Source organism: Protopterus annectens, chromosome 2.part0 (assembly GCF_019279795.1).
Source record: "Protopterus annectens isolate FY-2018-M chromosome 2.part0, PAN1.0, whole genome shotgun sequence".
NCBI lineage: Eukaryota > Metazoa > Chordata > Ceratodontiformes > Protopteridae > Protopterus > Protopterus annectens.
Window position 1 is genome coordinate 1,365,238,822 of NC_056728.1, and position 17,515 is coordinate 1,365,256,336.

The window sequence follows — 17,515 nt, forward strand, 5'->3', positions numbered from 1 at the left end:
ACCCTTTTTTTTATAGAAGCCAGCAAGGGGGGGAAGATGTGGTTCTGGAAATTTCAGGGACTTGTTCAGACCTGCATGGGTGATACTTCCTCCAGAGGCGGTAAAGTAATTTTCAATTGGAGACGTCACACCTGAGGCTGAGGGGGAGATCGACAAAATCAGGGCTTCAGAGTATCCTTTCCTGACAGGCCTATCAGTGTCCCTGAAGCACTGCCCGAGTGCTCATCTCCGGAGGCAGTCAAGGGTCGTTGTTCTCTACACCTAGTTGCCTAGACAGATCTTACAAACTACGCTTGGGAGCTAAGCATTATATCCAGAAGTTGTTGCATTCCCTTTTTTCCCTTCCACCTCCGAAAACCAGGGAGATAAACTCCCCGACCATCCACCATTCAGAGAGAGCATGCAACTCAAGAAGTTCAAGCTGCTACACAAGTCATCCATGGAATCCCAACGGGAAAAAAAAAAGGATTCGGAACTTACGCTCCTTTTGGTGCCAAAGAAAACAAGGGACTTGAAACCAGTTCTGGATATAAGCAATCTGAATCAGTTTGTAAAGAAATCAAAGTTCTCATTAGCTATAGTTCAGTCCATTGTGCCCCTACTGAGCAAGGACGGTTGGATGGGCTCTTATTTCAAGGATGTGTACTATTCAACCATTGGCTCCTGGGGGCCAGTCACTACCAGTTCCGAGCACTACCCTTTGGGCTTACCACAGCCCCCTGGGTGTTCATCAGTGTCCATCAAATGTATGGCAGCAGCTCATCTGAGGCTCAAAGGATTCCAGGAGTTTCCATATCTAGACTATTGGCTCTTCACTGTCTCAACAAGGCATCAACTTCTCCAAGCCAGGGATAACTTGCTTCAGATTTCCAACTCCCTAGGCATCACCATAAATGTGTCTGAACTGACCCTGACTCCTGTACAATATCAGGAGTTCATAGGAGCTCAACTGGATACTGCAAATCAAGTGGAGTCATTACCTGTTCACCAGTGGACCTGGGCAGGGGTCTCTACCATTAATAAACTGAGCCAACCCTGCCTTTATGCCTAAAGAAGCCACAAAATCAATTATTGGTCTGCTTTCCTAATCATTGCAATAACGGTGAATACTTCCAAGAAAAAGGATACAGAGGATTTGAGCAACTATTTATCCCCTTTTTCAACCATTCGCTTAGCTCAAGCAGTGTCCATTCACAATACCTGAATGGATTACAGACTATATTTTTATTTATTCATTTAGAGTTGCTATTGCCTTGTCTTCCCAAAGCCCACCTACCAGGTCAATAACCATTTTACCTGCCTTCTCCACGAGAACTTCTTTTTTTACAGTGGAAAATAAGAATCAATATAGTCGTTGGTCAGTATTTACCTTCCTGTCTAAATTGTCAGTTATGTTTTATTTTATTTTCTGGTACCAACAGCACTGAAAATCTGACCAGCTGTTTATTGCTCTTTCCTTCTATCCACTTGGGTTAAACAGTCCCCGACTACTTGACTGTAGTTTGCCGATTCATTTACAAAGTAGTTTGGAGTTGCCTTGTCATCCTAGAGTCATTCTGTCAAATCTATGACTACCTTATTAATCCCCTCCTGCAATTTTCATGCAATATTTCTTCAGAAACAAACCTTCCTTTGGTTTGAGAGTGCTCTGGCATGTCCTTCCTTGAGGGCCTTCCAAGAATTATGTAACTGAGGACTCTACCCGTCCGTGAGGAAGAATAAAAAAGGACGTAGTCATATTTAGGAGTTGTGTACTTAACATAACTTGGTATATGTGTTGTCCTTTTTCATTCTTCCCCACCTTCCCTCCCAGCCAACCCCTGGCCTTATATTAGCACACTTGATTACAACAAGATTATTATTGCTGTTAGATGTTTTACAAAATGCTCCTTGATCAAGGAAAGATTGAGACTCAATTATTTGATAACTTACTGACACCCCAAAGATATGCATCTTTGGAATACCTAAGATACATAGTTATCCAACCCACCACCACTGAGTCCCATAGTCTCAGCTAGAGGTTAGATAACTGTACCGATTTCTACATTTTTAGAAAAACAGCTTAGGGCAGGTTTTGATCGAACAGGCACAATTACTAAGGACACCATTGTTTTTATAGCAAGTTTGAAGTATCCCAGACCGATGAGTTAAATGATTGCCATTTTGCCACCATGGACATTGACTTTATTCACTGTGATACCTAATGATGTTGGCATGCGATATGTAAAAGAAATTTTACTTAACAGAGTATACCCAACCATATGTTATGCCAACTTTTAATGGTTGTATTGATGAATAATGCATTTTTGTTAGAGAAAACAGTTTTTTTGATGTAGCGATGGGTATTCCCATTCCTAATACTTGCGCTAATATTGTTGTGTACCTATGGGAAAGTGAATTTATTTTATCATCTGAAAACAGTTGTAGAAATGTGTTTATCGATGTTTTGTTGATTTGTTTTGTATGGCATGGGAGTGCTAATTTGAGGAGTTTTATCATTGTTTCTAATGCACTTGAGTATAAAAGAATTTTGCTTTTGACAGAATTGATTTTCTTGATGTCACCGTTTTTAAAAATACGGATGATCCTCTTGAAACTGTTATATTATACAACAACCCTCTATTAATAATCAAAAACGTGCACGCTGATTGGTCAGTGTGCACGTTGTAAATCAGAGTTATAGTAATGGAAAAAGGTCTGGTTGCCCGGACTTTCTCCATTACTATAACTCTTTTTTTACAGCAACGGAGAATGGAAGCTCTCCGTTGCTTCACACTGTCTCGCTATGTTAAACGAGTTTAACATAGCGAGACAGCTTTTAAAAAAGCAACGGAGATTCTCCGTTGCTTTTTTTTAAAGCTGTCTCGCTATGTTAAACTCCTTTAAAATAGCGAGACAGAGACAGTTTGTAAAAAGCAACGGAGATCTTGCTTTCTCCGTTGCTTTTTTCAAAACTGTCTCGCTATGTTAAACCCATTTAACATAGAGAAACAGTTTGTAAAATGCAACAGCGATCTTGCTTTCTCTGTTGCTTTTGCCCACAGCTCTGATGTACTGCGTAGGCATACGCATGCGCAGTACATCAGATCTGCCGCAGAATACCAGACAGCTGCTGAAGGGCAGCAAGGAGGCATTGTACAATGCCATTATTTAAGAAAAATAATTATTTTTTTCTTAACTAATGCCGTTGCATAATAGCAATAACCCACGCCTGGGTGTGGGTAATGCTGGATTTACCCACGGTTGGCTTTGTTTGGCCACTCTAGCTTTGCCCTCGTGACCAAACCACACCAACCGTGGGTAAATCCAGCATTATCCACACCCAGGCATGGGTTATTGCTATATTAGAACCTGTGAAATGGAATTCGTACATGCGTAGGAGTAGCATGCACCCACATTTGTATTCAATAACATTGTACAGAATCCGATGACAGCAGTTGTAAAGCTAAATACATCAAATGAGATGATGAATACCTAATTGGATAACATGACAACTCATTTTATAAATAGAGGGTATGCCAGTCAAAATATGAAACTTATATATGTGATCAAATTAAAAAAACGTCAGATGGCTGCAAAACCTATATTTTCCAAAAAAAAAAAAAAAAAAAAAAAAAGATACTAGGGAAGTTCGTTCTTTGAGTATACCCAGATGCTTGCTGACTTATAATAAGAGTACATCACATGTTAAATTATTAATAAATATTGGCATATTTTGCAATCTGTACCAGAGTTAAGGTCCATTAGTTCACAGACTAAATTTTTGTTATAAAAAGAGTTCTAACTTGAAGCAGCTATTATGCTATAAAGAACAGCCCTGCACAGTGGAACATGCATAAGACCAAATAACCCAGATTTATCTCAAAGGGTTAAAGACATATCTGGGGAGGCTCAGAGACCCAACTCAAAAAAATTATCAGTAAAATGGAAAGGAAAAGATATCATACTTACTGCAAAAGGAAAGAGAATGTGTCACTGGTAAACAAAGCATACATCCTGGAATAGAATAGAGCTCTTCCACAACCCTGTCCTATATTCTTCCATTAAGATTCATGCATCAGCATCAGCAGCAGAAATGAACTCCTCCCTCCTTCTCTCTCACATCTCACTGCTCAGGCAGTTTCTGAGAGGAAAAAAAAAAATGTAAAACCACCTAGGAAGCCACCATTGCCAGCATGGGACTTGAAACTTTGTGCTAGAAAAGTTGACTCCCCTCCTTCCAGCAGCAGCAACAACAGCAGATTTACAGTACCCTTTCTGGAAGACTGCTTTCCTGCTCCTTGCATTGCAATCAGTTCCAGCAAGAAGTACAGCCTGAGCTACAGGCATTAACAGTACCATCCTTCCCCATCTTCCATCAAATGTCCATGGAGATTCTAGGTAACTTTACTTTTATGGTAAAGGTGGTCTCAATCCATCTTTAAATCAAGCCAATCCACCAACTTTGGAAACAGACAGAAAGAATTAGGGATGTAGCAGACCAATTACCTGCAGTACACGTTACTACCTGGACGGGACCAAGAGTAACAGAAAACTGACCAAGCACTGGTCAGCTACAAGCAGCATATGCAAGGAAAATGGAAATCAAGCAAAACACAATCTCTATGATAGAAATTGCATTATCAGATTTACTTCCTAACACAGGAAGAACTAACCCAGAAAACATCAACAGGCAATACTTAAAAGAGCTACAGAGGCTGCTACTTATACCCTTTAAGACCACAAGAAAAGGAAAGTTTAGATGTGGGGGGATGTACATACTGTTATGCAGCCTTTTAGTGGACATGAGTTTAAGAGCATCTGGCAGTTGTAATACTAAATATTTAGCATATTTAGCTATGTGATGCTTACTATGTTGGCAAAACTAATCAAAAATTTAAATAACATATTGGTAACCATTACTGATGCTTTATATAAACATGAAGTAGTTTACTTCATTTGTTGTTCAACCTGTGGGTAACGGATCTGTATCGGATCCAAGCCAGCAAGTTCACTAGCATCTGCTCCAAGCTCCTTCCCTTACCCATAATACACCACTACCTTCCAACCCCCTGATCTCGTTTGCCATGGCTTGCCTGAAGCATCGTGATCCTGAGCTCCCAGTTTGTGAGTTGGGGTTTTGATAAGTAAGCAGTTTTTTCATAGTGTTGGCTGTTAGTGTAGGTTCCCTCTCCTCTTCCCGTCAGTGGTGCATCGTGTTTAGGGCTTTTTCAGTAGTTTTTTAGTGTTAGCTAGTTAGTGTGTTGCTTCCCCTCCCACCTCAGCGTTCTGTGGACCTTTGAGTGTGTGGTGAGTGGGTCTGAGTAGGAAATATTTTTTAATCTTTTTTCCTTCTCTTGTGTGTGCTGTTTTATTCTGTAGAGACATGGCTGACTCCAAGCCAGTATTTAAGAGGTGCACTGAGTGTGGCCACAAATTGTCACCAGCCGATGGCCACACTTTTTGCATTGTTCTTGGGTGTAGCACATTTAAGTCCAGACTGTTCCATTTGCACGGGTTTTAACCTGCGCGCTATTAAGGATGGACGTACTAAGTTTGCCCTGAAAAGCCTTCTACCCACTACTGAGGCGGCTGCCTCTTCCACTGCTTCGGTCACAGTGGTTGCTGTGACTGCCTCTCCTTCCTCTCTTGTCCTTGCTTCTCCTCCCTCCCAGCTGCGACTCAACCCCCCCCCCTTGTTTCTAAGCCCGTGGATGTGGAGCGCAGAAGATGCAAAGAGAAGGAGAGAGAGCGAGCACGGGCCAGAAAAACTGAAAGGTCCCCAGACTTTTCTGCGTCTACTCCCGCCAGGAGTCTAGTCTAGGATCCGTGACTCCCCTCTGCTCCAATCTCAAAGATTTTCCCTGGAGCCAGAGGAGCCACAACCACCATCTAGAGCTTCAGTTCCTTGACCCACCAAGTCTGAGTTCGTGGCTTCGTTGAGGTCCACCCGTAGCTTATCTGAAATCGACATGGATAAAATAAGGAGGTTCATTGGTACTCTTATCCAAATGAGAGTCTTGCCAGTCCCCTCTCCCTCTGGAAGGGGGGAAGCTCACTTCTTTTCTTCACACCAATTTCTCCTTCTCCGATCTGTCCACCGTTTTTGGAGTATTTGGATCCAAGGATGGCCTTAGTCAGAAGGTCGTCGCCGACGGTACCTGTCTCATCGATGCCGGCAGCAGCCTGGAGCGTGTCGGATCTGACCAGTTCGGATCAGAGTGGCTCTTGGAGCCGGAGCCTGGGGAGGTTTGATCTGAGGGAACAGAACTTTTTCCATCGGCTCTGTTGTCAGGCCAAGTCCTCCCACCCCCCTCAGAGATCCGTCCACTTCGGGCTCAACTCCGATTCTCACGTCAGATCCGGGGAGAGCGATTTCCTTAATGGTGGCCCAGGAGGCTAGTTCTCCCTCGGCATTCGACATGGTAGAAAGGGTTCTCTCCACTGGATTGAAACCCTTGACTATTTCCTCTGACTCTGCTCCGACTCCTTTGGCTCTGTCTACGAATCCAATAATTTTACCAGAGGGACAGCCCATGCTCGAGGAGCCTCAGGCGGTTCCCCCTGAGGAACAAGTGGCTTGCGAGTCCCCCCCCCCACCCCCCCGGAGAGCCCCACCGGAGACTTGCCTCACAAGCATATGTGTAAGAGGAGGCACTTGGACTCCCCCGAGTCCCTCACCGAAGACACTGATTTGGATGATGGGGAAGGTTCCCCCAGATCACCTCCCGAGGATGTCTCCTTTGGAGACATGGAAATCCTACGCCAGCGGGGAGGTTGGTCCGACCCCAAACCTTCCTTTGATGAATCCGTGTTCCTGGAGGCGTTCGGCACAGGCCCATCTACTTCCTGGGTGTCCCCTCCTACAGATCCCCGGGTGGTCCTGGTCACCTCGCGGGCCTGGAAGGAGCCAGACACAGTGTAACCAATCCTGAACCTCCAGACAAAATCTTGATTCCACCCGCAGATAGAACAGCGTGGAACAAAGGCTCCCCTGTAGACGCTATGGTGGTAGCAGCAGCAACTAAAAAGGAACTAGCCCAGGAGAGTTCCTCTGTTCATCCACCTGACTGAGAGTCTAGGATGATGGACCACTTAGGGAAGCGGGTTTATGCGTCAGGGACCTTTTCCATCAGGGCGCTGAACTTACCTGGCCCACGTTACTAGACTACAGCGCGACCTGGTCAAGGAACTTGCTGTCTCTCCCCCTAAGTCCATGTCGCAGGAGGACAGAGACCCATTCTCTGTGAGGATGATCACTTTAAAAGCAGTTTCCAATACGTCCATGCAATTTCTTTCGCATTCTACTGAAGGAGCGGCTAGGGTAGCTGAGTCCGGCATATCCATGAGGTGCAACGCCTGGCTCAGATTGTCAATTTTTGGAACCTTTAAAGGCGTCTTTTGACAACACCCCTTATGATGGCTTTACCCTTTTTGGTTAGACCGTCAGAGACTTTGGTCCAGCGTGAGAGTGGCTGGAAGACGCTGTCTACTGTTGGGTTCCGCTTCTTGAATCCTCAAACATCCTTTTCGCGGAATCAGTGAGGGCAAAAGAAGATGTGGTTCCGGAAGTCTCAGTATTCCCAGGACACTCTGGGCTCTTCTTCCCCCAGAGGCAGAGGGGGACAGTATAGACGCCAGCCCAGAGGCAGAGGGGGTCCGAAGAATTTTTGGTCTCTAGAACCATTCCCAGACAGGCCATGGCAGCAACCCTGAGGGGTTGCCCGACTCCTGTACTCTGGGGGCAGTTGGGGGGTCGATTGTTGATGCACCTGGTGGCATGGGAGTCTGTAACATCAGACCACTGGGTGCTTCAAATCATATCCAGAGGGTACTCCATTCCTTTTGTGGTTCCTTCCAAACACCTCCCGGACGTACCACCCACCCAAAGGGAGGCAGCAGCACTGGAAATTTCCAAGCTGATAGAGAAACAAGCCATCGAACCTGTCCCCACAGATCAGTCTGGGTCGGGCATCTACCCCGGGTTCTTTTTGGTGCCAAAGAAAACAGGGGACTTAGGACCTATCTACCCTGAACCTGTCAGTTGCCAAAGAAAAATTCCAGATGGTCACATTACAGTCCATGCCGTACCTGCAAGAGAGCGACTGGATGTGCTCGTTAGACCTCCAGGATGCCTACTATCACATAAAGATGCACAGAAGCTCCAGGAGATTCCTCCGCTTCCGGCTAGGAGTCTATCATTACCAATTTCGAGACCTAAACTTTGGTCTCACCACAGCCCCCAGGGTATTCACCAAATTGATGGAGGTAGTAGCGGCTCACCTGAGGCTTCAGGTGATTCAGGTCTACCCGTACCTGAACGATTGGCTCCTCACTGCTCCCACCAGGCGTCTACTTTGTCAAACAGGGATTATATCCTAAAGCTTGCACTTCACTTGGCGATTACAGTCAATGCATCCAAATGTCTTCTAAATCCTGTCCAGGTGATGGACTACATTGTGGCACGGATAGATACACTACAGTGCAAAATCTTCCTGACCACGGAGAGAGTTTGAAACCTGAGGATGCATGTTTCCCTGATCTACCATTCTTGCCTTCCCTCGGCAGAATCAGTTTTGAGGGCCCTAGGTTCTATGGCAGCGACCATAATGCTTCTCCTGTAAGCCCGGTTACACATTCGAGTACTACAGTGGACTCTAGCGGTGCAGTGGTTTGTTCCTGTTGGATCTTCCTTTATCGTATCCAAATCACCTTAGTCAAGTCTGCAGGTCGTCCCTTCTGTAGCGGATGTACTCTCCGGAAATCCCCTGTCCAAGTCATAGTGACCACGGATGCCTCCCAACTTCGGTGGGTGAGGGCATTGTTTGGGCTGGACAGTCCAAGGCCTATGGTCCCCTGTGGAGACCGGTGGGTGGGGGCATTGTTTGGGCTGGACAGTCCAAGGCCTATGGTCCCCTGTGGAGACCAGTTTGCATATAAACCTTCTGGAGATGAGGACAATTTTTTTGGCATTGCAGGCCCTTCATGCCTTTCTTCCTCTGGGAACCATTGCAATTCAGACATGTCGATGGTCTGGTATGTCAACAAACGGGGAAGGACCAGATCTTACCCCCTTTGCCCATTCCCAAACTCTCATGGCCTCGCGACAATCTCCACCGGTCGCTTTCTGATAGCAACGCACATTCCGGGATGGTCCAACATCATAGCGGACAGGTTGTCGAACTATACTGATGCCTTACTCTCTCTGAATCCTTAAGTAGTGGAGCAGATCTTTTTAGAGTGGAGTCAGCCTTGCGATCTCTTCGCATCTCCTTCCAATGTGAAGTGCCGCGAGTTCTTCGCTCTGAACCCCCAGCAAAGGGAGTCCCCCAGCGATGCTCTAGTCCATGCTTGGCCTACCAGTCTTCTGCATGCTTACCCTCTAGTACTTATTATTCCGAGCTTTCTACAGAAAGCTTGTAGACTGTTGAGCAAAGTGATCCTCATTGCCCCGTTTTGGCCTCGCCAGGAATGGTTTCCCTTCCTTTGGTCTCATCTTCTAGCTCCACCTTGGATCCCATTCAGGATCTTATTTTACACCCCCTCGGGGGTTCCTCATCTGAGCCTGGACAGTTTGAAGCTCACTGCTTGGCTGCTCCGGTTTCCCTAATTGCTAGGGCTCCTGGATTATCCTCTTCAGTCAGGTCTATTCTGGTGCAGCTCATAAGTCTTCCACCCAGAAGATTTACCGTAGCAAATGGAAACGTTTTTCCTTCTGGGCTTCTCAAAGGAGTTTAGATCCTTTCACGGCTTCTGTTACTACCATTCTCTACTACTTAGCAAATATTTTTCAACAAGGAGCAAGCTCTTCTACTGTCAAAGTTCAATTAGCTGCGTGCTCTCTGATTTTCACGTGGGTGAGAATTCTGCTTCTCTAGCCTCTTCCAGACTGTGTAATGCCTTTATGAAAGGTACTTTCCTATTACACCCCCCGGTCAGGGATCCTGTTCCCCCATGGGACCTTACTATGCTTCTTCAAGCTTTGGTTGCTACGCCATTTGAACCTGCAGCAACCACGGATCTTAAGTTTTTGTCTTGGAAAACAGCATTTCTAGTTGCTATCACCTCTGCTAAAAGGGTGTCAGAACTGCAAGTGTTGTCTATTAAAATTCCATACATGATTTTCCATAAGGATAGGATTTCCCTTTGTACTAATCCATCCTTTCTTCCCAGGGTAGCATCACAAGTTAATATTTATCAGACCATTAACTTGCCTGTCTTCTTTCCAAATTTTGCTAACAAAATGGAATAAAGACACTTGTTGGATGTTCATAGACAGTTAACGATTTTATTTACACAGGACTAGAAACTTTTGTAAATCTGATAGTTTGTGTCCTTCTCTAAACCCTTTTTTGGGTAAACCTATCTCTAAGGTCACTATCGCTAGGTGGATTTCCTTGTGCATCCTTCAAGTCTATAAGGATAAAGGTTTGTCTCCTCCAGGTCAGGTGAAAGCTCATTCGATTAGGTCAATGGCTACTTCCACGGCATTTTGGTCGAGAGTCTCATTGGATGATATTTGTTCTGCAGCTACTTGGTCCTCATCTCATACCTTTATTTCTCACTACAAATTGGATTTGATTTCTAGAAGGAGAGCATCTTTTGGTTCGGCGTGCTCTGGAATATCCTTCCATGAGGGCCACCCAGGAGTTTAGTAGCTGGAGACTCTGTCCCACAGGTTGAAGACTAAATGAAGTAAACTACTTCAGATAAAGAAGTTATGTACTCACCATAATGTTCCATCTGAGCAGTTCTACTTCATTGTTTTCAATCGTCCCTCCCTCCTTCCCCCTGGCCTTACCATATGGATAGCCTGTTTGGCTGAAGTTTTAGGTGCGCAAGGTGTCTTTTTCAGGTCAGATTCTCAGTATAAGTGGCAGCAAACTCTATCTGGGGATTGGAAGGTAGTGGTGTGATGTATTATGGGTAAGGGGAGGAGCTTGGACCAGATACTAGTAAACTTGCCCGTTTGGATCCAATACGGATCCGGTACCCACAGGTCGAAGACAAATGAAGTAGAACTACTCGGATGGAACGTTATGGTGAGTGCATAACTTCTTTGACAGAGGTTCTGACCATAAGTTAAAATTTTGTATTTTAATGAATAATGAATCATGCATAGTACAGAGATGGATGAGTAGTAATGGATACTACATTTAAAAGCACATGTCCCTCCAGGTTTGAATGGTTATGCCTCTTTTAAAACCTGTTCTAAAAGAATCAAATAAAGTATAATCATTGATTGTTAAATGTCTGGCTCTTTCAGAATAGTGTTATTGTTAGAATTTGTTTTTAAAATACAACTGAACATGATTATTGTATTAAGTTTTTAGTTTTATAGACTTATGTTTTTATTTTAATTGTATCACATGGTTCTAGTAGCATGTGACTTTAAAATAGTATTTAAACAATGATGTCTAACTGATTTAGCAAGAAGCCTCTTTGGCAAAAGTTTTACTTGCAGTTCATTAAATTTTTGTAATTTACTGGGCTTGAAGCGTTTCTATTGTAGTTTTTATCTATTTTCATCTATTTGATGATAATTGATGGGTTCGAGCCGATCCCACGGGTTCACTGGCACGCCTATGCCAAAGAGCGGTCCTCTTATTGGCTGAGCTTATTATATCCCAGGATGCACCACTACCAGTCCCCAGATAGTATTTAACTAACTTTTTTCTGTCAGAAATTTGCTGTTCCTATCATTTTTGTGAAGAACTTTGTAGTGTGATTGGGCGTTGGTTCTGATTTCAGGCCCCTTCATCTGTACAGTCAACCCTCTCAAACCTTACCCTTTGAGTTAATTGTTTGTTGAATCAGAAAGTCAAGTCAGGATAGTCTTGTTTTTCTGTCAGAGAATTACTGCATTATTGTTATAATGTCTCAGAATCCTAGGCCTTCGGCTTTAAAAATGCACCAAATGTAATTTTAAGATGTCAATCACAGATGATCAGAGAGGAAAATAAACTCATTCCTCCTCCAGCTAAAGAAAAGCGCCGGCTCCCACCAGTCCGTCATCGAGGATGTCGGATTCGACATAGACAGGGTGCTCCAAAGACTGTTCCAGTCCCCAGTCTTTCAATTTTCAAAATTGCTCCACCCAGTTGGCTTCGGAGCCGGCGGCCCATGCCCATGTTATTGCTATTCTCCTCCCTCCGCCCGCTGCCGGAGGGTCGGCTCCGACCCTTACTCCAACCCCCTTCGGGTCCAGTCCGGTAGCACGGACTTTTTTCTGCTGGACCTGGGGTGAACCTATGCTATCGGGTTCCAGCCCCCTCGGGGTCCGGCTTCAGAGCTATGAGGGAGTGCTGGCCAAGTCTTCGATCTTGATGATGATGATGTCTCATTTGCAGACATCTTAGAGATCCTCAAACAACGAGGCGGCTGGATATCCAAACCCCTCTGCTGATGACCTCCTGGGTGTCTCCGCCGGGAACATCCAGATACCGTGGAACCAGTCCTTTTGTCTGCCCCACCCGAGAAGGAGTTCCTGACTATGCCATGGTGGTGGCATCTGCTACACAACAGGACGTGGCAGAGGCTTCAACGCGACCATCCTCCTAATAAGGAGTCTAGGAGCATGGACCGCACGGGGAAGCGAGACCTCTTCAGCTGCCTTTTTTTTTTTTGTCCCTGAATTATTTGGCACATTTTACCAGGCCATGAGGCTCATTTCATATGCGTCAAGGGGCGGAGACAAGCCTGGCTCCGTTTGAGGCCTTCAAGTCTTCCTTTTGATGGGTCCTCTTTGTTTGGACCTGTGAGCAAGAGGAAAAACTTTATCTGCCATTCCACTAAGGAGGAGGGAAGATGTGGTTCCGCAAATCACGTAAGTTTTTCCTCAACAGCAGGAAGATTCCCTTCCAGAGGCAGAGGACGGGAAATTTTTCTGGGAGACCCGTCCCAGAGGCGGCAGAGGGCCCCGCAATTTGGAGACCTTCAGCCTCCCACACTTCATGAGGGATTGAGCCAGTCGGGTGCCATTTTGCCAAGCACCTAAAAGCCTGGGAGTCAATCACTAGGACAGATGGGTGCGAGGTTACACCATCCCTTCACACACTCACCCCACCGTCCAAAAATGACCCACCACCCAGTCGAAATTGCAGAGCTTTAAAGCTGCTAGAAAGGAGTCATCCAACCGTCCCCACAGACCAGATCGGATCCTTTAGTGCCAAAGACAGGGGACCTGAGACCAATATTGGATCTCAGCAGACTAAACCAATTTTCAAATCCAAATTCAATGGTCACAATCCATTCTCCCATTGTTGGAGAAGGATGTTTGGATGTGCTCCATACTCAGAAGGCTATTATCACATACCGATACATCAGGCGTCCAGGAGGTATCTGCGCTTCAGCCTGGGAGACAGTCATTTCCAATTTTGTGCACTGCCCTTTGGTCTCACCACAGCCCCCAGGGTGTTCACCAAGTGTTTGGCAGTAGTGACTGCTCACCTGAGGAGTCTTGGATTCCAAGTGTTTCCCTATCTGGACGACTGGCTCCTGACTGCCACCACCAGGCATCTACTAATGGACAACCTCAAAGCCACCATCTCCTGGGTGCTACCCTGGGAATTACATTCAATTGGTCAAAGTCTGTCTTGCTGCCCTCTCAGCATAAGGTTCATAGGAGCAGAGATAGACTCAAAATTGATGCACGTTTTCTTCCTACCGAAAGGATCCAAACTTTACAAGGCCAAGTTCAAGCCCTGATTTCAAGATCCAAGGCCCCAGCCAGGATGGTCCTACAAGTTTTAGGTTCGATGTCTGCCACGGTTCTTCTAGTTCCTCTGGCAAGATTGCACATGAGGATTCTTCAGTGGCTATTGTCGACTCAATGGTCCTTTCAGGATCTTCCCTCAATCACCCCATTATGATTACAGAAACATGCAAACTGGTGGCTTCAGACATCCAATCTAAATCAAGGAAGTCCTTTTGTTATTCCTCTCCAGTGGTCACCCTGACGACAGATGCCTCCCAGACAGGGTGGGGGGCATTGTCTGGGCAGGTTAGTTCAGGGCTCCTGGCTTCCAGACTAAACTTTTCTCCACATCAATGTATTGGAGATGAGGGCTGTACTTCTGTCCCTACAGGACAAGTTTCTCCTCAGGGCATAATCGCCATCCACACAGACAACATGTCGGTGGTCTGGTATCTAAACAAACAAGGAGGGACCAGATCTTACCCCTTTGCAGAGAGGCCATGAGGGTGTTTAGTAGCGACCCACATTCCGAGGAAATCAAATATATTGGCAGACAGATTAAGCAGGACAATTCTCTCCTCACGAGTGGTCCCTAAACAAACAGTAGCAGCTCAGGTTTTCAGGAGATGGGGACCTATTTGCAACACCACTAAACACAAAGTGCAAAAGGTTCTTCTCCTTGACTCCACATCAGGGGGAAGCAGCTATGGATGCTCTAGCACAACCTTGGCCAACAGGGCTACTTTATGCCTTTCCTCCGATTCCACTTCTCTCCAAAGTCATTCAGAAAGCTTCTCAATTGGGGTCCACAATGATACTGATTGTTCAAGCACTCCCCACTGGCCCTGTGGGTATAGTTTCCCTACCTGAAGAAACATGATCCTGGACTTTAGATCTAACTCCGGATCTGCTAATTCATCAGTCGGGACGACAACATCAGTCCCTTCACTCCTTGAAGTTGACAGCTTTCAGTCAGAAGTCACACATTAGATCCGGAATTTATTCACATTTTATCTTCGGCCCACAAACCCACCACTAAGAAATTGTACCTCAGTAAGTGGAAGAGGTTTGCTATCTTCAACTCAGGGCTTAGACCCTATCACTGCTCCAATCCCAGAGGTTTTGAAATTCTTAACATCCCTGTTTAATCAAGGATCTTCTGTCTACTATTAAAGTCCAACTCTAAATTCCACGAATCCATGGATCCTCCATTGATGAGCAGTTTTCATCCTGGATCTTGATTTGGTGCTTGCATTAACATCTTCCCTGCTACATGTGAGTTAAAATATCTGTCTTGGAAAACTGCCTTCTTAGTTGCAATTACTTCTGCAAGAAGAGTTTCAGAGCTTCAAGCCCTGTCTATCAAACCACCGTACTTGATTTTTCACAAGGATAGAGTATCACTTAGGCCTAATCCATCCTTTGTCCCAAAGGTCTGTTCTAATCTCTGTCTCCAACAATCTCTAGAGCTACCAGTTTTCTTTCCAAAATTCTCCAATGAAGCAGAATACACTCCATAAATTGGATGTTCACAGGCAATTTAGACAGGACTCAGCAAATTGTAAGTCAGACCAGTTGTTTGTGTCCTTCTCAGACAATAAATTAAACCATCACAAAAGCTACTATCTCCAAATGGATTAGAGATTGTATAACTCAGGCTTATTCTTCTTCAATAAGCAACTTACAACCTCTATCAAAGCTCACTCTACCAGAGCTATTCTATAGCTTTTCATTCCAAGCTCGCTATCTCGAGATTTGTGCTGTGGCTACTTGGTCCAATCTTCATTTCCCACTATAAATTGGATGTGGCATCTATCATTTGGTTCCACGGTACTCAGGAGTGTTTTCCAGTGAGCCACCCAGGATTCAGGTGCTAGGGACGCTGTCCCATCAGTCAGAATGTCAGATGTTTGGGATCCATCTTCCTTCCCCCTGCCTTGGAGATCAGAAGAGATTGAACGATTTGAGTTCTACTGTTTTTATCTTGTTTCATCTAACGATGTTATATAATCAGTGCATGTATGACAAACTAGATCTGGGGACTGGTAGTGGTGCATCCTGGGATATAATAAGCTCAGCCAATAAGAGAACCCATCAGTCAGAATGTAGACGAGATGGATCCCAAACATCTGAAGTTATGGTGAGTACATAACTAAAAGATTGCCATTAGTCTGGCTGTTTTTCTTTTCATGTTTTCTAAACATACCTGATTTCTCCTCTATTTCTTCAATGTCACTCAAAATCTCGACAGAAGAGAAGAAAAAAAAACTGATGGTACTGTGCAAGCATGGTGACGCAAGTCCCATATGCATGCGCAGTACATCAGTAAAGAAGGAAAAACATGGAGGAACACTTCAACTTCTTTAAACAATGTCATTATTTAAGAAAGGTGAGCAATTTCTTTTTTAAATAATGTCACTGTATAATAGCAATAATTCATAACTAGATGTGGGTATATCAGGATTTACCCAAGGTTGGCTTTGTTTAATCACTCTTATCTTCACCTTTAGGGGAATTTGGGGCATAATTGAAGAAAAATCCTCTTTAACAGTTTAATGCTGCCCCAAGGTGTCAGTCTTCTCACTGACCCCAAACATGCATCCAAGGAAGTTTGGGGGGAAGCTTCAGGACTGCTAGACTAGGGAAAGAAGAAACCTTCTTGAGAGGCAGCTGATGGTCAGCTGTTGGGGTGAAGAGCATTTGTACCAAAAATGCGATATTTCCAGTTTGAATAAATATGCAAGATGAGTTATGCAAGTTTTCCTGTTTGTTTACTTTGTACCCATTTCATTTTTCCCCATATAGGTGCTTTTGATTTATTGGTATACACAGACAAAGACTTGCAAGTTCCAGAAAAGTGGGAGGAATCAGGACCTCAGTTTATTTCTAATTCGGAGGAAGTTCGTCTTCGTTCTTTCACAACTACCATCCATAAAGTCAACAGTATGGTGGCTTACAAAAGAACAAACTCCTTCCAGTGAAAACTGCAAAAATATTTTGGCAAGAATACTTATATGGGACTGTACAGAAGAGAAATTTTTAAAGGTAGTGAAAGCTTGGAACTTGTGGTTTTTGATCGTTTTCCTGCCGAGGTTCTGTGCTGAACCATATGACTGCATACTTTGGTATTCTGTGCTGAAGCTACCATCATTTGCTGTCTAGTACCAACTACCACAGAACAGTAGCAGCTGCAGTGAAAAATGTCCCCAACTGGGACTGGTAAATCCTAGGAATAATTTGCAAGTGCAGCCCTTGTAACTTTGATCAGCTTAAGCCAGTTGATCTGAATCTAAGCATCACTTACAAGGAATTGAATAGGACTTTTATGGTGGTCTTTTTTTCTGTTCTTGCTGTATAAATGTTTTTATATGTTGTGTATGTGTATAAATAAAGTCTAATGTATGTCCTTTTTTCACTTGAGCTGGGTGTTTTGCATCATTCTTTGCTGCAGATTCAGACTTGCATGAATTGCATATTAAATGTCTAAACATAGTTCATATGTTGAGGATTGACAATAACAAATTGTTAGCATTTATCCTGACTGTTGTATGGATATTTGGGATCTTCACATGGGTCAAGCTCTTTCATTTTAAAATAGCAGAATAAACGGTGTTACTGTAACTGTTACATAGTTTATCTAAGAAAATCTTAGTTTGATTAGCTAACCAAGCTTTTTTTTCCATGTTTTCATTGCTTATAGGAAGGCATACTGTTAAGCCACAATAGTCCCTTGGTACTGCAAAACAAACTATTCTGGCTTTTTTATACATTGTCAGATTCATCATCATTAAATCCATTCTATGTCTCCATGATTAATTTTTAGATCTGATGTCCTTTGTT

At 44.3% G+C, this 17,515-nt stretch overlaps 1 protein-coding gene across 1 annotated transcript in view; it reads left to right on the forward strand.

Annotated features, from left to right (window-relative positions):
- MAD2L1 (mitotic arrest deficient 2 like 1) overlaps positions 1-17,095 on the forward strand; it is a 321,640-nt gene extending 304,545 nt beyond the window's left edge. The window contains exon 5 of the mRNA XM_044061539.1: positions 16,481-17,095. Within this exon, the coding sequence (XP_043917474.1) occupies positions 16,481-16,656 (176 nt within the window). The 3' untranslated portion in view covers positions 16,657-17,095. The remainder of the gene's footprint in view (positions 1-16,480) is intronic.
- Positions 17,096-17,515: the final 420 nt, after the last annotated feature.